The 20,000-nt window shown below is 50.0% G+C and overlaps 7 protein-coding genes across 7 annotated transcripts; 5 read left to right on the top strand and 2 right to left on the bottom strand.

The window, feature by feature from the left end:
* Positions 1-1,080: 1,080 nt before the first annotated feature.
* On the bottom strand, positions 1,081-2,363 carry GGI43DRAFT_400279 (uncharacterized protein; the record flags this gene model as incomplete). The annotated part of the gene is made up of 1 exon (XM_083205452.1): positions 1,081-2,363. A coding segment is annotated over exon 1 (253 nt), but the record flags the coding sequence as incomplete, so codon positions are not given.
* Positions 1,946-5,989, top strand: GGI43DRAFT_318822 (uncharacterized protein). The gene is made up of 2 exons (XM_083201817.1): positions 1,946-2,768; positions 2,924-5,989. Exons 1-2 carry the CDS (start codon positions 2,083-2,085, stop codon positions 5,775-5,777), a joined length of 3,540 nt encoding a protein of 1,179 aa, XP_083062935.1. The 5' UTR covers positions 1,946-2,082; the 3' UTR covers positions 5,778-5,989.
* A 657-nt stretch (positions 5,990-6,646) lies between these two features.
* On the top strand, positions 6,647-7,326 carry GGI43DRAFT_400280 (uncharacterized protein). Its single transcript, XM_083205453.1, has one exon. The coding sequence runs from the start codon at positions 6,658-6,660 to the stop codon at positions 6,811-6,813; it is 156 nt and encodes a 51-aa protein (XP_083062936.1). The 5' UTR covers positions 6,647-6,657; the 3' UTR covers positions 6,814-7,326.
* Positions 7,327-7,972: 646 nt separating this feature from the next.
* On the top strand, positions 7,973-10,958 carry GGI43DRAFT_400282 (DNA-directed DNA polymerase IV). Its single transcript, XM_083205454.1, has one exon. The coding sequence runs from the start codon at positions 8,320-8,322 to the stop codon at positions 10,876-10,878; it is 2,559 nt and encodes an 852-aa protein (XP_083062937.1). The 5' UTR covers positions 7,973-8,319; the 3' UTR covers positions 10,879-10,958.
* Positions 10,959-11,200: 242 nt separating this feature from the next.
* GGI43DRAFT_400286 (Tim17/Tim22/Tim23/Pmp24 family protein) lies at positions 11,201-13,095 on the top strand. The gene is made up of 6 exons (XM_083205455.1): positions 11,201-11,418; positions 11,476-11,761; positions 11,876-11,991; positions 12,061-12,087; positions 12,206-12,336; positions 12,413-13,095. The coding sequence occupies exons 2-6, from the start codon at positions 11,729-11,731 to the stop codon at positions 12,787-12,789; spliced, it is 684 nt and encodes a 227-aa protein (XP_083062938.1). The 5' UTR covers positions 11,201-11,418; positions 11,476-11,728; the 3' UTR covers positions 12,790-13,095.
* Positions 13,096-13,230: 135 nt separating this feature from the next.
* Positions 13,231-14,960, top strand: GGI43DRAFT_400287 (uncharacterized protein). Its single transcript, XM_083205456.1, has 2 exons — positions 13,231-14,595; positions 14,684-14,960. The coding sequence occupies exons 1-2, from the start codon at positions 13,366-13,368 to the stop codon at positions 14,708-14,710; spliced, it is 1,257 nt and encodes a 418-aa protein (XP_083062939.1). The 5' UTR covers positions 13,231-13,365; the 3' UTR covers positions 14,711-14,960.
* A 304-nt stretch (positions 14,961-15,264) lies between these two features.
* GGI43DRAFT_421765 (questin oxidase family protein) lies at positions 15,265-19,808 on the bottom strand (the record flags this gene model as incomplete). The annotated part of the gene is made up of 4 exons (XM_083208005.1): positions 15,265-17,910; positions 18,456-18,553; positions 18,629-19,258; positions 19,319-19,808. The coding sequence occupies 4 exons, from the start codon at positions 19,806-19,808 to the stop codon at positions 15,265-15,267; spliced, it is 3,864 nt and encodes a 1,287-aa protein (XP_083062940.1).
* Between the last annotated feature and the right edge of the window lie 192 nt (positions 19,809-20,000).

Raw genomic sequence — 20,000 nt, forward strand, 5'->3', positions numbered from 1 at the left:
CCATGATTCTGATTGCCAGCAGCACACATCATGCAGGTCTCATGCAGGAACCCACTACTGGTAGAGCATGGGGAGGGATCGCAGTGGGTACTGGCAGAGAACAAAGCCGGAGGAGGGCATGTCGCAGCCAGTCGATTGTCTGGCCCGCCACCGAGGTGAGCACGAGGCGTGATTGTGCATTCCTGGGCGCGAAACGGGCGGCCAGTTGCAGAGGCCGCTTTGCGCGCGCCAAGGGAAGGCTGACGGTAATCAGCAGATGCATCTACAGATGCGCTATCGATCACTCGGGCTGGCCGGCGTTCTCTGATTGCGTAGCATACATGTACTACTGTATGTAGTGCTGCGTAGGAGCGCCAGCATAGTGTTACAGGGGGGGATATTCAGGCGAGATAACGCCTCTCTTTATTTGACACCATCCTCAGGCTACGTCTAATTGCTGCCGTCGATGGGAGTTGACATGTCGTACTGCTAACCTTTGCACTAGGAGCGATATCACCTACTTACCTACCTACCTTAGAAGGAGGCCCAGAATCTTCAAACCCCCAAAGCCTGGCAGCAACCATATCATCAATGCGTTCGTGCTAATTCCATCTAGCCCAAAGTTTGTCCTGATCAGCGCTATCCTAGCATCGCGATGCTAAACTGCCTGCATTGCTGCTAGTGGCTTATGCCGAGCTTGGCGCTAAAACAGTGGCGACTTTGTACGAAGTAGCACTGCAGGTGTCGATTCTTTAGTAAATACTGCTACAGCAACTTCTCCTCCATTAGTAGGGCACTTGGTACTTAGTAATAGCATCTGAACGAGTCAAATGTCGCTCCTTTATGCGCGTAATAACAGTAAACAATATGCTTGTCTTCGCACACGCAAGGGGCGGCTGAAATTGAGCCGCCTCGCCTGCACTGCAAGTGGCTGTGAGGCTTCAACTACATGTTTCGCGTCATGGGCTCCAGAGGGCCAACTAGCGGCCGTCGTTCTCCTTTGGCTAGAGGGCGCTAGCGCAGGTACCAGGGCAATAAGAGACATTTTGGCCAAACCAAACCCCTGACTAGGAGGCGCTTGCCAATTGTGCGCCACTCGCAGCCGCCGGTGGCTTTTTTTGCTGCCAATTCAACCTCCTTTATTTGCTTGCGGTGCTAAGAGCTCGGCCAATTGGAGTTTATTTTTGGCTCAAAATATTGTTTTCTTCCCATCTGATTGTTTTATTCGCGCTGCTCTTTAGCCGAGATGGCAGCCCTGACCGTCAGCTCGTGAGGAGCACCACGCCGTAGCAGTAACTAGTGGCGATAAAGATTGTTCTGTAGCAGTAATGATGCTGACGATGGGCGCATATCCGCATGTAGAACTCGGTCAGCTGGCGACCCAGTCTACAACCAGAGACATTGCCAGCCAATCAGCCACACCACGGCTGCCATGACCGCCATTGCCAACCACAACTAGCTCCCCCATAGTTGGCGCCATCATTTAACGATCAGAGCCAAGTTATATTGCAGATAATCGGAACAAAACGGTTCCCGGCGTCATCATACGTGTGATCACAGCGCGGATGGCACTAATTCATCTTGGCTAAAAATTGCAGCCTCCACACGCGACCCCGGCCGCCTCGCCTGTCTGCCGCCCCACAGCCTCGTTGCTGCAAGCCTCGCTTCTCCCTTTTTTTCCCTCTGCTCTCCTCCGTCCAAGAGTCTAAGACCGGCCTAACACCAAATATCCCTTCTGCTCCGGGGGCCCTACCACGACTCGAGTTAGCCGTCCGTCTGCCTCCTTCTGGCTCGCTCGCCAAATGTCCTTTTTCGACCGTCCGATTCATGGGCAATTTTAACCTGCCACCGGCGTTAAGGACTTCTCACGAGCATTGCTTCTGGTGGCCAATACGCCTAGTAATACCTTCGCATCAAAGTACTGCTGCTGCTGTTGCTGCCTGTGCGCATTACGAGCAGTACCGTACCACGAGCGTACCCGTACTGCGGTACCAGCTGTAGTAGCTACCTCGCTTGCGGTGCATTCTTCGTATCTTCGTCTTCGGCTAGCACTGCTGCTGCTGCTGCTGCGAACAGTCTCGTACCCCCACGAGGTTCAATATCATGGACGTCGCATCGCAACCTCCCAGCGGGCCCCATGCCATGGCGTCGATCTTGCCAGACTCTGATACGCGGCCTGCTTCATCTGAAGTCTCTCCACCTTCATCGCCATTGAGGCATAGCACAACCCACCACGAGAAACAAGAGCCATCATCAGACGAAGACGACTACCACCAGTACCAGGAATACTACAACCAGGAAGAAGAGGACCAGGACCACTACCAGGACCACTACCAAGACCACTACCAAGACTACCAACAAGAGCACCACCAGGAGCACCACCAGGAGCACCACCAGGAGCACCACCAAGAAGACCACCAGCACCAACACCATCCGGGGTCAGCAACCATTACCGCTCCTGCTCCTAATCCCATACGCACTAGCATCGCTGCCAGCCATAGTCGCTCTCAGACGCTGGACTACGTCGATTCTTCTGCTCCCACCCTCATCTCTCCCGTGGCAGTCTCTTCTCTCCCCTTTCGCTTCTCCGGTCCCATCAAACGGAAGCCCGTGTCCAGTGCCGCCTCACCGACGTCTCTTGTCAAGCAGTATCTCGCCCACGGCCCTCCCGTTCAAACCACCATCGACCTGCCCAAACCGGATCACAGATTCGCGCGGTCACCCTCTGTCGATAGTCCCACCTTCTACGAGTACCCTCCTTCTGTCAAGTCTTCAGTGCGAGCATCCCAGTGAGTATCCCCTTTGTCTCCCCCCTTCTTCTTTGTTACAAAGAAGCTCTTCACTGCGCCTTGCTCCGTTTAACAATGAGCAATTGTTGAGCACGAAAAGGTGTAAAAGTTGTCCAAAGTCAGGAGAACACCAATCTAACTTGGAATCCTTCCAGTTTGTCCGAATCGAGAACAGCGTCAGCGCCAAGGGAAGACGAAACAGTTACTGCCTCGGGAAACAATTCCACGCACGGTGGTGGGCCTTCTCCCGCTGAAACAGCTGACACTGAGTTCTCTGATGTCCTGTTAGAGTACGACGATTTGCTCTCGGATCTAGCACCCGACGCCACTCCCGACAACGTTGCTGTCAAAGCTCACGAGCGAATCGTTGACAGCCAAGTCATTGACAGCGCATCTGACGCCGAGTCCATCTACGACGACGACGACAATAACTCCAGCCCTCCCCCCTCTTCGCCCATGTTAGCGCCAACCAAACACACACCTCCACATCTACGGCTAGAGAGAGTCGACCCCTCAATCATAGAGGAAGGGCCAAGAACATACATAGATGATTCGCCGCAGTCAGCGACCATAGATGGATCGCCAAAGTTGAATAAACCATTACCAAGGTCACCGGGCGCAACCTCCCCGCTGGCTTCTATTTTCGGCGGCTGGGGTAACCCCTCGCCCTCAGCCACAGATCTGACGTCCATCCCACCGTCTCCATTCTCACCAAACCCCAAGAATAGGGTATCAACAAACAGCCTAGCGTCCAATTATAACAAAACCAATGCAGCGTCAACTCTCGCCCAACAACGCGAATCATTTTTTTCGACGCACTCCCCGCATCTCTCCCAAAATACAACGCTGATTGACGAGATGGAGGAGGAGCTGAGAGCCATCAGCTCTGAGCTGGCCGCATCTATCCGCCGCGAGATCGACCTAGAAGATCTTACAGATAGGCTCCAAGAACAAATTGCAAACGGCCCGGCGACTGGCAGTAAAAGAACAAGCGATTACTTCTCCGATTCCGGCCAAAGCACAGTAAAGCTCAACGAACCTGCTGACCAGAGCAGAGATGAGATTGAGAGAGTCCAGAGAAAGGCGGAGCAGGAGAAGGCATCTCTTCGCCTGGAGCTGACGGGCAAGATACAAGAAGAAAGGGAGAAGCGAAAAGAACTCGACCAGAAGATTAGGCAGCTGCAAGAGAGGGCTTCTGAAGTGGACGTTGTTGAGATCAACAACATCGACGCCAGCGAGCGTATCCAGGAATTAGAAAATACCTGTGAAGATCTTAGGCGGAAGCTAACGGAGGAGCGCCAGTCCAAGACTAACTTTGAGGACCTGCTATCTGCTCTCAAGGGACAGCTCCAAGATGCCTGCGACGAGCGAGATAACCTCCGCGACGAGGTCATCCCGGAGCTGAAGGCGCGAGTGGAAGGTCTCGAGTCGGAGGCTGCCGAGTATGCCAACCTGACTTATGAGTCTTCCAGGATGCAGCAAGAGCTCTCCACATTGAAGCGCGAGAACAGCTCACTTCGCAATTCGATGGTCAGTGGCATTGAAGAATTGCCTACTAAGCGAATGTCGGTCATAGGCATGTCTGGCCTGTCCAGCCTGTCCAGGTCTAATTCAATGGGCCTTTCACGGTCCAACTCAGTAGCTGCCGGATCGCTCCGCCGTGGACCTTCCGGTCTTGGTGGTGGTCTGAAAAGATCCGATAGCGTCAAGAACACAGCTACGACAGAGCCTCGAGAAGTTCTGATTGAGCGGCTGAAGGATGTTGAAGCCCAACGCGACCATCTTCACAGCGCCCTCAAGAGCCTCTTAGAGCGTCAGGAGTTCCAGAATCGGGAATACCAGAAGAAGATCCGCGCTCTCGAGGCTGAACGTCAGCGGCTCACCACCGTCTCGCCAAGAAAGGCCGGGTTTGAAAAAGACATGGGCAAGCTGCGGACGGAGATCAATCTCCTGCGACGACGCGCTGAAGACGCCCTCGAGCAGAAGTGGCAGGTTGAAAAGGGCCTTGGTGGCCTCAAGATCGATCTTGATCGAGCCGTTGAAGAGATTGCGTCCCTGCGCAGCGTGCTGGAGGCAAATGATATCTTGATCCCTCCTGCTCCCGCCCGTCTGAGCGGCTCAGGCGATAGCATGCGAGAGCCCGTTACCTCCGAGTCTCTTCGAACTGCCTACACAGAGCTACAAGCTGCGTACGCTGAGTCCCTTGAGCGTATCCATCAGCTAGAAGCAGACACTGCAGATGAGGAGACCAAGGAGGCTATGGAGCGTCTGGAACGATCGCTTTCTGCTGCAGTTTTGGAGCGCGATGCAGCCAGAAGGGAAATTGGCCAGCAAAGGGCCCAGATCGACCTGCTCGTCACCAGCGAATCTCAGTCGATTGCAGCCGACGCCACCTTGGCGCAACAGCTCAAAGAGTCTGCCGATCTCATTGAGCAGCTTACAGACCAAGTTCGTCAGCAGCTCGACACTAACGCTAAACTTCGAGAGCGTCTCGAAGCTGCCGTCGCTAGAGGAGAGTCGGACCGTAAGACCAACTCGCAGCGTATTTCGGAGCTCCAAGAGCGCCTTCGAGTCATGGAGGATCAGGTCGTTACCGCCCAGTCCGCTTCGGAGGACCGCATCGTCCGCCATGAGGAAGAGATTACCAGGTTGCGTGAGGCGCATAACGAGCAGCTGCGTCGCCTCCAGACTGATCCTGCCGATGGCTCCTCCAACAGGTCTGGCCCCAAGCCGCTGCTGAGCACCCGGCCCCTCCCTGCCAAGAGTCTCGAGGAAGAGGCTGATATGAAGACTCTCCGAGTACGAGTCTTGGAGCTAGAAAAGGCTCTTGTAGATGCCGAGGATGAAATGCAAGAAGTCGTGTCCAGGATGAACATGGCTCAAGTAGAGGTTCTTAACCTCCAAGAGGACCGCGAGGCTGCAGTCCGAGAGACTAGGCGACTCGAGGAACTCTTGAAGAAGGGCCAGGCCAAGGCAGGCTTTGGTGGATTCTTTTCTGCTCGAAGCTAAAGGGTCGCGAATCCAGTAGATGACTTGCGACTTGGTCGGCCAACACCATGATTGTAATAAAGAGATGGAATACATGGGACATACGTCATAAAGCATTGAGCGACTGGAGTTTGCTTCTCATTTTTGGGGGGAGTTGCTTTGCATCTATATGATGATATAGCATATTATGCTGACGCCCAATAGAGCTGGCCGGGAGAATTTTGATTTCAGAAAAAAGAAAAATAATTAGAAGATAGCTGGCGTTTCAAGAGGCAACATTTGGAGTTTGGAGCTGTCTATTATTTGATTTAGTTTATTTTTTTTTTCCGGCAGGCAGCCTGGAACAACCAAAAACAACAGCCTTGTACATGTTATATATATACAACAACACACCGCCTTGGATTTTCGGGCATCATAGCCTGGACGCTTGAACATGTTTTTGCATTACAAAATTCTGCTCTCAGGAGGAACTGCCTGGGAGAGTTGTATTTTTGCATAGTATCTAGAACTTTTCTTTTTCTTAATGTCTATTCTACTACTTGAAGGGTGTGTTGGATCGATTTGATGTATATCTAGGTAGCCTTGCAAATAAATAATAGCCATTGGCAGTGCTATAAGTTCAATAATTTGGTTCATGTAATTGAGTCATTGTGAAAGATTGACGTCCGAAGAACGGGCTATTTTGTAAGAAGTTGCGTATAGACGCAGGAGTTTGCATTGGCAGGAGGGCTTGAGCCTGCTTGATTGTGAAGGCTTGACTAGCCGTCTTGCACGTCCGATGGCAACTTCCTTTGTATTCTATTCATGTTTCATCATTTCAGTTCTTTCACTGCTTTTTTTATTCAAAGACTCTTATACTCACATCTTTAGACAAAAGGATAAATTAATCTCTTTCAAAAACATGTTATCAGAAAGACATCACATCCTCTACTGGATCATCTCCCTCACATCTCTCCTCACACAGCCCCTCCGCCTCGCCATCAAAGAACACTTCTGCATCGACGACGCCGCGCAGATAATCTTCGAATATGCCACCAGCTCCTACGGCATCTGGTAGTGCCTGGTGCTCATCGAAGCGAGGACGCGGCCGCCTCCACCGCCGCCGAATTGGCAGCTCCAGAAGCCTGTGAAGAGGAAGATCTGGGAGCGGGCGTTTGTGGCGGTGTTCGAAGCCATTGTGCAGAGGAAAGGCTGGTTTTTCGAGCTGGGCACGGCGGTGATGTGTTTGGTTGCTGGGGATGGGGCTTTATGGCTGAGTGGTGTTGGGGAAGAGGGTGATGATGTGGGAAGAGGGAGAGTTGTGAGGGTGTTGGCGACGTTTGTGTTTCTTGGGCTGGTTGAGCCGGTTTGGCGAAATGTGAGTTTTCCTTCTTCCTGGCCTCCACCAACTATATTATTATTATATCACTGTTTTATATAATCATAGGTGGGGGGAAAGTAGAGATGAGGAAGAAAAGAAGGGGAATGCATCTCTTATATATCACATATATACGCATGCTGATGGGAAGTGGTGAGAGGAACAGCAGGGAGATCTTCAAATGCGCGACTTGGGAGTTTGCACGAGGGGAGCGTCATGTGCCGGCTTTGAGGACAAGTTGATTTCGCTGGCGACCACTAGTTCTGTCATCGAGATTGTGGCAATCATAGCGGGCATGGCAACATTTGTGTGGACGGGAAAGTGGCTGGATGTGTTGGAGTGGTGGTTCTCGGTGGACATGAAGCCGCATCAAGTGTTTGTCATGCTGTGGCTGCTCTCGCCATTCACAGACCTGGCAGAGACGGTAAGCTTAACTTAACTTTTTTTTTTTTTAGAGATTAAACTTGGCGATAATTTTATCTTTGAGCGAAGTGAACTAATATGTGTCTCGGGCAGTTGTTTTACTCTGTCTATTCGAGATGGGAGCCTCGTGGGTATAAATGGTGGGCGCTGGTGGTGAGTGAACGGCCGTGGAGCCATTTGCTGCTGGAGAGATGGAACTTGGTATGGTGGTGGGCGGTGATGTATTTCGGAGCCATGGGGTTTGGACTGGTGAGAGATAGTTGGAGAGATTATTTGGCAATATGCTTAGATTTGCGTTTGGCTGTTGTTGAGGTGATGCTCCGTATAAGTAGATGGTTTAGTAATACAATGGAATGAGTGGGAGTTGATAGTTGATATCCGTATTCGGTATATCGGTATTTTTAGCGGCTGTTTTTAGCGCGTTGTTGCCTGACATGTCGCTATTATAGCTCTCCTCCATAGATCTCACTTTTATACGCCCTGAGCATCTCACTGAAACACTTGTTCAAGAAACTGAGCTGACGATGAATGTGATAAACAAGAACTTATCCATCAATCTATCCATTCGTTTGCAGTACATGAAGATGGCTTAAATTGCAGTGGCTCATTCTACTCCTATTAACAATATCCAGACACCCTTGCAAGTTGTAAAATTAACACAACAGCGCGTAAGGAACCGAGACGTGAAATTTCTCATCCTCTCGCAGTTTGATGGTATAAGACTTCATGCGCACAGAGCACGCACACCTTGATACTCGCGTTTCATAAGGTCGCTCTCAAAAAATGGATAAGACGACACCAACTTCGGCGGAATCTAAAACCGCGTATTTTGACCGGCTTAAAAGATTTTCTCATACCAGCGGCGGGCATATACACGGGAAACCAGACGACGACGCTTTTGATGCGCGCGAAGAGAAGCAGAGGGAGCTGCACAGGAATTTCTTTAGGCCTGCAAAGAACTTACACGCACAAGAGCCAGAAAAAGAGAAGCAGCCACAAAAACATGCAGCACAACAACTTTTGCCTGGGAAGCGGCTGAACAACCTACAAAATCTTACTCCCAGGAGACTCATTGCGCCGCCTCGGCCCCCTTCTGGAAAAGTCATTATGGGGACTGGACCGGGGAAACCGAGGCCAAAGGGACGGCTTGATGCGTTGCTGGATAAGGAGGAGGAAAGGATCCAAGAGACGCCATCAGTGATCTCAGAGAAGTCGCGCGAGCAGAAGGACAGAGACCAAATTGTTGTTGCTACTGCCGATACTCCTATGCCATTACCAGCGTCGTTAAAAAGATCGCTGGAAACTTCCTCTGAAGAAGCATCATCGTCTCCGTCTGATAATATCAAGGCCGGTGTGACAAAGACGCAGACGAGGACGACTGCCGGGAACAAGAGAGGGCGTGTTGCAAAATCCAAGACACGGCCTGAGGTCGAACAGATATTCAAGGGCTTGTCTTTCTTTTACATTCCAGACAATGATATTGCGCCCGTGAGACGGCTGCGGATTAACAGGGCGAAAGAGTTTGGGGCTGAGTGGACGAGAGATTTGATGACGGCTACGCATGTCATTGTGGAGAAGAAGCTCATGTATAAAGACGTCGAAAGGATATGGCCAAAGGCTGGGTTCAGGGATCGAGCACCGCCAAAAGTGGTGAATGAGGATTATCCTCTTGACTGCATCCAGTTTCGCGCTATTGTGGACCCGAGCCAGAAGAAGTATCTTCTAGTTGGCCAGAGTGCGATAGAAGCAAAGGAAAAAGAAGTTATTATTATCCCTGATGCTGCTGATTCAGATGCTCCGGCGAAATCGAAGGCGGATTCACTACCATTGAAGCCTCAGCATCATAACAAAGGGAAGTGGGATTATGTGCCACCCAGAGGGACGCCTTCTCAAGGAGAAGAATCTTCAGTGAACAGTCCTTCAACAAGGCGTACGACTAGAGCAGCGGCAGCGGCGGCAGATTCTCAGCCTCTTGTACTTGATTTGGATAAGGCCGACGAGCTCATGAAGAATATGCCAAAAGCCAATAAAGCCAATACTAAAGCCAAAGCATTACCGAAGAAAGATGACGAGCTATCAGAATATATCTCCATGATGCAAGAGTTTAAAGACTTGCCTCTGGATGTTGACGAAGATGACGATGCTCAGTCTACGGCCAATGAATCGGAACATCAGGCGGGTCTTGACGAAGGGTCTGGCTCAGAAAATGAGCGACCTCGAAAGAGGAGATCATCTAGGAAGACACGGCCAACCAACAAGACAATAGCATTTGAAGATCGCTTTGCTTGCAACAGAGCTGGGAGAAAGGATGCCGGCGAGGATAACCCAAATGCACGCACAATTGAGATATTGCAAAAGATGAACAGCTACTACGAGAGGGTCAATGACCACTGGCGGACACTGGCTTATCGGAAAGCCATCAGCACTCTGAAGCAACAGAGCGTCATGGTCACCACAGAAGAAGAGGCATACAGGCTGCCCAGTATCGGTCGTCGGCTGGCTCAAAAGATTGAAGAGATTGTGACGACAGATAGGTTGAAGAGGCTCGAATATGCAGAGGAAGAACCAACAGATTACGCACTACAAACGTTTTTGAAAATTTATGGCGTGGGGAATAAAGTAGCACAGCAATGGATTGCACAAGGCTGGCGGACACTCGACGACGTAAAGCAGCACGTTAAGCTGACGCCCAGCCAGATGGTGGGCGTTGAGCACTACGACGATTTAAACACTAGAATCCCTCGAAAACAGGTCACTGCGCTTGGCGAGGTTGTGAAGAGGGCTGCGGCACAGATCGATCCGATGGTGCAGCTCATTATTGGTGGCAGTTACCGAAGAGGTGCTGAGAGCTCTCATGACATTGATTTCATTGTGACGAAGCCAGGCACGGAATCTGTGGCGGATCTAAAGTCGTTTTTGAATATGTTGGTGGTTCGGCTGGAAAAAGATGAGTTTCTGGTAGCGCGATTGGCGTCGTCTCGGGCTGGAAGCGATGGCAGTAAATGGCAAGGATGCTGTGTGCTGCCAAAGATCAAGGGGCTCAACGATGACGATAAGTACCGCCCGATATGGAGAAGAATCGATTTCTTGCTGGTGCCAGAGGTTGAGCTTGGCGCAGCGCTCATCTACTTTACTGGAAACGATATATTCAATCGCAGCATGCGGCTGTTGGCTTCCAAGAAGGGCATGAGGCTGAACCAGCGGGGACTTTACAGAGATGTGCTGAGGGGCTCGGATAGAGCCAAGGTTACGGAGGGCGAGCTGGTGGAGAGGAGGGATGAGAAGAGAATATTTGAGATTTTGGGGGTGAAGTGGCGGGAGCCGTGGGAGAGGTGGTGCTGAATTTTGTATATTACACATTACACGTATATATATATATATGGTGTTGTTATAAGAGGAGGGAATAGGAAACTGGATATATCGCATAATAGATTCTGTATTATGACTGCTATTTCCCAAAGTGCCAGTAGCTTAATGCGTGCCGTTTGCTGTGTGAGAGAATCCAATGTACACACGCGTAGGTAGATAGTTTAGCCATAGTTTCAGTAGGATCAAATGCAATATTAGATTACTAGCACGTGGGTGAGATGAGGGGAGATGTCTACACGCATCATCACATGCCAAAAAAGAGGCTGAAGTACCAACGTACATACTGTAGGTACTAGGCATGGCGACCGTCAGCTCCCATCTTCTCCGCACATTTGCCAGATCTACCTCCAGATCTACCAAGTCTAACCGCTCTACCAAGTTACAGGCGGGGAACGCGCTGCTTCAGCGGTCACAAGCGGTCGACTCTAGGGGTCTCAGCTCCACTGCCGCAGCGGGACTGCTAACGGAAAAGAGTGACGTATTGAATCTATTCTCCGGGCTCGAATTCTTTAGGTAAACCAGTCCCCATTTTTTTCCCTTCCCAGGTGCAACAGCCGACCGAGGCTCAAGTCATCAGCAGCCGGAGCTTGTCTCCTGCTACCGCAACTTTGTACGGCACCCTTTTTCTTTTTTTCTTTAACTCTCCTTCAAACCATATTCCCAGATTCAATCCGATTGCGGCTCCAGATATAACCTCAAATCCCTTTTGTCTTTATTCTTGCGCACGTCACAAAGATCCTCGCCATCCGAAAACGTACCTGCACAAGACACGCTGCGGCAAGCGTTGTGATACCCTGACAAAAGCGTCAATAGCCGAGGCACCATGGCGGCCTCGGTGTTCCTGGAGGAGTTGAAGGTATGCGCAACCTGGCGATGAGGCTTCCCTTTCTGTCGCGGAGACGGAAGCGAATAGATTGTAAACGATCCTCAATATTGGAAGCGAAATACTCATCCATCTCTTCTGCGACAGTCCTTTGTAGAAGGCATCGCGCTAGACCCGACATATCATGACGTCCTATCGCTGCTGAAGACGGCGCGCAATGGCGCAGTCTACGGAACCAAGGTGCGGTTTCCGCACGCGCTGGTGTAAGTTATGAGTGAAATGGATACCGAGCCAGAAGAAGGTCTTGTTTTGTGCTGACAGATGTGCGATAGGATGATCTTTCTCTTCCGATCCGGAACGTACGTATTTTCCCTTTGCCACCACCTCTACGGCCGACGATATCGATTGATAGTGATCTGTACATGTATGCGCACATTGAGAGGGAGACTCGTATTAACATGGATTTTTGGGTGATAGATTCAAAGAAAAGGCTTCACTGGTGTTTAGAGCGACGAAGAAGCACGCTACAAACTTGGCCAAGTTTGCCTCCATATACAAGATTACAATGCTGGTGCTGAAGCGGTATGGGTCTACGCCGGGCAAGGAGGGTATGTGCCTCTATCTATTATTCAGCGGTTTCCACGGTATTAGATGTAATGCTCACTAATTTGTCATCTCCAACAGGCTCCCTCGATTCCTTCTTCGCCGGTCTTCTGGGCGGCTACATCGTCTTTGGCCAGCGCTCCAAGCGCTACGGCAAAATCTCCTCCGTCAGCCAGCAGATTGTCATCTACATCTTTGCACGCGTTGCTCTCGCCCTGGCGCGCCTCGCGGTCAAGCCGGGCCACGGCCTCCCCGTCATCTCATCCGAGCCGCTGCATTCGCAAATCAGCCACTACGCCTGGCCAGTGTTCGCCTCGGTGTCGTGGGGTCTGGTCATGCTGCTGTTCAAGCACCACCCTGAGGATCTCCAGTCGAGTTTGAGGAGCAGTATGACATATATCTACAAGGACTGCGACGAGTGGGACTCGCTAAGGACCTTACTCTGGCATAACAAATAGAGCGAAGGAAGTAAAAGGCCTTGTCACACGTTTGGGTGGAAAGATCTTGGCCGGAACGAAACGGTCTAGGTGTCCAATAGATGGACGCTCTTTCTTTTTAGAACGCGCTTTTTGGATGGGTACATAGTCGGCGTTCATGTGTTGCTGCATTTACTTTGGCCACATCACTGTTTACAGGTGTAGTTTACTGGGGGGTGTTTTTGCTGTCTGGGCTTTTACTGGAAGATATATAGCGGTGAACAAATGTACTGCATGAAAACAAACAAGAAAAATAGCAAGCATTGAATTAATATTAATATTGCTACATGTAATTTTGCATATAAAAAAAGCAGTTCAAGCATATCCAATTTATCATGTAGGAACAAGAGTGTGCCCATTGTATATCAATCATTGAAATGGCTTACCCCAGCAGCCTGATTTTAGCGGTCTTCCGGGAGCTACCCCGCTATAGCTTAGCGCTACCCCGCCAAACAGCTTTCACTATCAACATCATCTTATCACCTTCACGATCTCTCGACTCTCTTCTTCCGACAAACAGCCCTCCTCAGCCATTCACCTCCAACGAATATCTCTACAATGGATCCCAATCCAAAAGTAACTACGGCCCTCGCCGCCACAGAATCATCTCCCGGCGATAAAGGCCCCCTCTACGAAGCTCTGCTCAACGATATCTCGACCTTTTCCTCACCCGCTCCCACCGCAGCCGACCTCAACGCCATCGTCGACTCCTTCTTCAACCAGAGCCTCGGCCTCGTAGCGACACGATCATTTCTAAACGTCTTCATCACAACACTCAAGAGCATCGAGAAAGAAAGCCTGTGGATCGAGGTCGGAAACCGAACGCTGGGCATTCTCGCAGCCCAGCCTTCGTCCTTTTTCGATGCCGCTGCCACGATATACGAGCTTGTGGCCACGGCTCATGAGAATAACGAAGACTTCCTCGATGCCGCAAAGGCCTTGGCCGAGATTCCGCTCGACAGCTCGCAGCGTAAAGTGTCGGATGCCGACAAGGCCCGCGTGTGGGTTCGTATCGTGCGCAACTACCTGGAAGTCGGCGATGACACAGCCGCCGAGACGTACATCAACAAGCTCAAGAACATCATGCACACCGTCTCAGACCCGGATCTCAATCTACATTTCCGTCTCTCGCAGGCTCGTATCCAAGATGCGAAGCGAGACTTTTTGTTCGCTGCCCAGCGGTACCACGAAATCAGCTTCTTCCCCGCCGTGGCCGAAGAGGAACGTCTTCACACGCTTAGCATGGCTGTCAAGTGTGCTATCCTGGCGCCTGCTGGTCCCATGAGAAGCCGGATTCTAGGAAGACTGTATAAAGATGAGAGATCAGCGCAGTTGGAAGAGTTTGGCATCCTGGAAAAGATATTCCTGGACAGGCTGCTCTCGCCGGCCGAGGTAGACAAGTTCGCCGAGGGACTGCAGCCACACCAGCTGGCCACCACAGCCGACGGATCTACTGTCCTAGCCAAGGCAGTCATGGAGCACAACTTGCTTGGTGTGTCGAGGCTATACAACAACATCCAGTTCGAGGCCCTGGGCTCACTGCTGGGTCTGGATGCCGACAAGGCCGAGGAGACAACCGCACGTATGATTGAACAAGGACGACTTGTGGGGCGGATGGACCAGCTGGACGGAATCATCTGGTTCGAAGGCGGAGAGGCATCAGGCGAGAAGGGCAGCGGCCGTGCTGAGGCTCTTGCGGGCAAAGAGATGCGCAGATGGGACGCCAATGTGGAGAGTCTGGCCGAGGAGGTTGAAAACGTCATTAATTCATTACAGAAGGAGTTCCCTGTAAGAAATACCCCTACTCTGTCTCAATCACACTCCCATATGAGTATTTGAGGAAGCCAGTAACTAACTTTTTACGTATCAAAACCAGTCCTTTGTTGCGGAAAATCTTGCCTAGGTAAGCCAAGATGAGAGTCTGAAAAAGGAAAAAGAAAGGCAGAGAGGTGAAGTTTCATTCGACACCGTTTTTGGGAAAATATGGAGTATTTTGGCGCGCATGGTGCAGCGATGAATTAGCTACGGGATCCTAAACTTCTTCATGTTTTATGTTTATTGCATTTCATCTTTTCTTTCCGTTTCTCGCAGATAGGCATTTAGACTATACTACTGGGTCAAAAAAGAACGCGATATATTTTAAAATGTGCCGCCATTTAGTTTTGTCTTGTAAATACTCTTGAGAATTTCTTATTTGGAGATGCTGTTGTCAAAGGAGGCACAAGACACAGGTTGCCCTTATGACGCGCGCCCCCATTCTACTCGAAAACAGCCATCAATCCCACATCTTCTAGATGCACACCGCTTTATAGTATATTTACACAAAGAACTCCGGGCTGTCAAAAATAAGAAAGGAAAAAAAGTGCAGATCAAAGTCCCAAATCCATTTCATATTCATTCCATAATACAATCGATCCCAGTCAAACGCCCTCATATCTTCTTTCTCTTCTTTCTCATTTAGTCTTCAATATCGTCATCGCTTAGAACGAGCTTCTGCTTCAGCATCCCCGTAACGCCTGTTCCGGATTTGATGCCCATCCTCTTCTTCCGAGGGGTGCCATCTTCGAATGGCTTATCTGTCGCCCACATCTCACCCGTTGCGACTTCTTCGTCAGCATCCGACTCGTCGTCTGGTGAGACGTTTACGCCAGAGAAGGAAACAATCTTTTCGAGGTCACGCTGCCGTATGCCCGTCTTGCGGCAGCGGGCAATGTGTGCGCGGGTAATGTGTGCCATATAGGGGAGCCGTTCGAGAAGTAGTTCGCGGCGAGATGTGCTACCAAGGGTCATAATCGGGGGGCTGTCGTCTGCTTCTTCGTCTTCTTTTTGTTGGGTATCTTTGGATGCAGGCTTTTTGTCTGCTTGCTTCTGCCCCTGATTAGAGCTGGCAGAGAGCTGATTCCGTCGAAAAATGCTAGCACCATCCATGATATTCCTGGCTGGGAGCTCAACTTCGCTTCTAAGGATTTTCCCAGACCAAACGTCAATGAGCCCACCAATCTCTTCCTTTGTTCGCCAAAGCTTAAGACTTGTCGGGTAGAACATTTTGAACGCGTCACTGCCCTTTTGCATGGTCCACGTCTTTCGCTTGACGGGATTGGGCAGGGAGAAGAGCATGCCGCGTACCGCGACTTGGAACGTTATCTCATCTTGCCGAAGGACATGGCTTGCAGAATCTCCAAAGTTCCCACCAAAGCCGCCACGTCCACCAAAGAAGACATCTCCAGAAGGACTGAGCAAGTCACCCAGGGAAAGGTATTCGATACACTCGTTGACATAATCAATCGGGGTCGAAAGATCCATCGGATCAGTGCCTTCACAAGATAACACATAGTTCTCATGCAGAGCCGAGATAAACGTATGCGTGTCGGTGCCCGTCTCATCGATTAATGAATCGACAGATACCAGTGATGCTTTTGGGCGCGAATACTGCGATAGATAATTTGGTAACTTTTCCGCGGGGTCATTCGATGGCATATCGTCTCGCTTATTGTAGACCACTTTGCCGACGGCGTGGAAAATGCCCAGGCTAGCTTCGCGCTGAGATATTTGTTCGAGACTCTCCTCTTCCCCGCGCGTGAGGGCAATGGCATCTTTTGCTCCTTTCTTCTGCTTTGTGAACGTTATCTTAGATCCCCAGTCGGCATCTTGGTCTCCCTTTAAGCATAGAAATTCGAGCGATGATATGGCGCTTCGAATGTCACCAATCTCGCCGAGTCGCTTTAGTACCAGTGGCCCTGGTGTTCGTCTCCGCCCTGACTTTCGTGATTCTTTTTGCACCACAACCTCCAGAGCTTTAGACAATAGTGAAGGGGCGATCGCATTGAATTCGATCAAGCCGGCTCCTGGATGTCGGAGGATTTCTGGTCCAAGCAGTCGATGAGCAGTCAAACTATCTGCTGAAGCCGAAGTCGTAGTCAACAATGTCTCCGATATTATAATAACAACGGGCGTGATGGGCTCCGTTCGCTTCTGCTGCCCAAAGGTGTGCAGAGACGGCGTTTGCGACGCTAGATACTGGAAGATGGTACGCCGAAAAGATGACAGCGCAGTTGAGTTTCGAGAAAAAGTGTTTGGGAATTCTTCGATAAGAATGATCTTTTTGCTGCTGCTGCTGCTGCTGCTGTTTTGCGCGGTGCTGTTTGAGCTCGCTGGCGTAGATGATGGCTCTGGTTCTTCCAAATCTAGAGCCCCAAACTTGCCTCCTCGCCCAAGGAAATCCTCAAACTGCGCAGAGGACGAAACATAGCCAGTCACCGCATTGCCTCCAGGATTCTTCCATTCTAAGATCTCGGATCCCATGTCACTTGCCAAGAGACGGACCGTCGTGGTTTTCCCAGTCCCAGCGGCGCCTTTCAATATCAGCACCCGTTGCCTCATTCGACCTCCCATGACGTCCTCAAGCCATCTCCTGACATCTGAAACCTTTTTCTTGTGTACAGCAAGTTCATCCAAGTTTCGCGGGCCAAATCGTTCCGACCACGGGCGTAAGTCATCATTCAATGCATCAGTGGTTGTCGGTCGACTTGGCTTGAGGAACCGTTGGCTCATAGTTGATGAACCAGCGGGTGTGGATTGAGTGCCGGCACTCGAACCTTTCAGTCGTTTCCTCACATGCTGCCCAACTAAGCTGGAAGAGCTAGCTTTGAACTCTGATATCTCATCGTCGTCGGATATAGGATCGTGGATCAGATCGTCTATCGGCTCTGTCTTTCTATCGGTTTCCAGCCCCGGTCTTGACACCTTTTGCGCCTGTTTAGAGAAGAGAGTCTTCAAGTCTGCCGTCTTCCCTTTGTCGTCAATTTTGCTCGCATCTCGAGTTTTCTTAGGGCTAAAGTTCGTGCCGTTTTTTTGTGATCGCGACGGGCGAAGAGGGCTGCCATTGTTGGATTGGCCATTCACGGTTCGTCTTTTCACGGGGCTCGGCGATGCAGTCGGCGCTCGTGCCTTTGACGGAGTGCTTGGCGAAGATAAAAGGAAATTCGTCAAGGTATTGGCCTTGGGCTGCTCGTCTTCATCGTCGGACGCCTCAACGGTATTCCGCCGGCGACGCTTCGCGGGCGGTGCCATTAACGCGACTGAAGCATCTGTGCTGCGAGATTCCTATGCAATTCTGGCGCATACGATGCAAAACAAGCCAGGTATTTGCCCGGTAGCGTTGATAAAAGGGTTGATACGGTATCAAGAGTAGAGGGTATGGAGTAATACGAAGAGATGATAGGCAAGCTTGGGACGCCTAGCTACGAGTAGTCTGTGCACAGTGTATGCGTCTATCGATATTTTAATCAGCACTGTATGTTCAGCTGCTGAGGCAGCCGTCGCTACTAGGCAGAACTCGAGGGATGCCTTGTTAAGAAGGCTGTATTTCGTGCATATCAATCTTCAAAACAAGCTGGTCACGATAAATACTAGGTCTATATCAATATATATATCAATAACTAGGTACTATTAGACATTCATGTATCACCAGATACCTGCCTATATGCAGTTTACGAAAAAAAAACAGAGCCAGCTTTCCAATAATGCCTGGGGTTCAGATTAAATTATATTTCCATGCTATGCCTCATTACCATGCTTCCATTTCCATTCCATATCTTATCCAGCCGAGTTGCCAGCCAATGATCCTCTTTAATGTTTAATTAAAAAACCCATCCGTGAAAGTTGTCAACAAAAGTTACTGCAGCTTGAAGATAGCGCTCATGAACATCACCCCATGTTCGAGCAGCGTCCCTAATCGCTCGTACCGCTGTACGCTTCAATGTCAGCATCTAGTCATTTGGCTCTCTCAATCTCGTTATAGCATCGCGAAGTAGAACTGTACCTTTAACATAGTGAGCGTCTTTGGACCACGCTGAGTTTAGCCCTTTGTCTTCCACATATTTCCAATTCTTTCCTTTCAAGTCGGTCTCAATATTGTCGTAATCGGGTAATGGTCGGCCCTTGATGCTGAATACAGCCAAGACAAAAAGCCACCATGCTCTAACCAGAGTAACATGATGCTGGGGTGGGATAAAAGGAAGGAGAACCCGGACAGCATGGCTAGAAGTTAAGAGATGAACGATGAAGAAGTTATATGCGTGGGTTCCTGGTTGAACGGTGGCTACAAGCAATGCGACAGCCGCTTCTTGTGATAGTTCAAATTGTTTCTTCGGGTCATCATCAATATCCCATCCATTCCAATATTCCAGGAATGCCGACTCATGATCTTTCAGATATTTTTGCATATCACCGACTTGAACTTGTTCTTTGCTAAACCTGTCGTCTTTAGAGAGCTGGATCAAGAGGTCCAAAGGCGCTTTCGATTTCAGTGGAGACGGCTTGGTATAAGAGCTGTCATCAAGGTACTTGTGAAGAAAGTCATACTTCACGGAGACCAATGCAAGCGCCTCCATTGCAATTTCTTTGCTATCCATCTCATATGCATAGCCAAGGTGGATGATTGGATGGCCAACTAGCATTAATCAGTATATGAGGTTGAGAAGAAAACTGTTTTGGGAGGGAAATTTCATACGCCCGTCCAGCAAAGCATGAAACAGCGGCTTTTGGCCACTGAATAAGACATGCTGCACTTCTTTCTTCCAATCGTACGCAAATTCCATGGCGAGTTTGTCCTCAAAATAATCAATAAAGGCCCTTTGGTAGTGTTTGTCTCCGAGAAAGTCTCTCCAGTCCTCATCAATCACTTCTGAAGGCGACGATTCCCATGGAACTAGACCTTTAATCTCGTTATTGTAAGCCTCATTGAGATGGTTTTCATTCCCTCCTAGTAGGTACGTCGAACTGAGTAAATGAGGATTGTGGTTGTCGAACTGGAGATCATTCCACAATATAGCATAGTTTACATGGTTTGCCTTCAATAGGTGCTTGAGGCATCGAGCCCGCCTATCAGCGTTCGTCTCAACATGATGGATTTCAACCGACGGCAAATCAATGACTCCCGCCCTGGATCTGTTGCCCAGGACCAAGTTGGCACCTGGGATATATGAAAGGAGTCCCGACATCTTCAATGCGTTTATGTGAAGAAGACAGCAATTGGCTTCGATTTATAAAAAAAAATGTCAACCTCATCAAAGTACCAATTGTGTTGGGGCGACAAAGTACTTTGGTGGAATGGCCCGAGTTATGTGGAGATGGAGGATTATAGTGGGGGAGCTTCTGCACTGCTCCCGCGCTGCCCGCCTATGACGCTCAAG

The sequence above is a fragment of the Trichoderma evansii genome (assembly GCF_050947405.1).
Source record: "Trichoderma evansii strain SZMC 28006 chromosome Unknown GGI43scaffold_5, whole genome shotgun sequence".
Classification (NCBI taxonomy): domain Eukaryota; kingdom Fungi; phylum Ascomycota; class Sordariomycetes; order Hypocreales; family Hypocreaceae; genus Trichoderma; species Trichoderma evansii.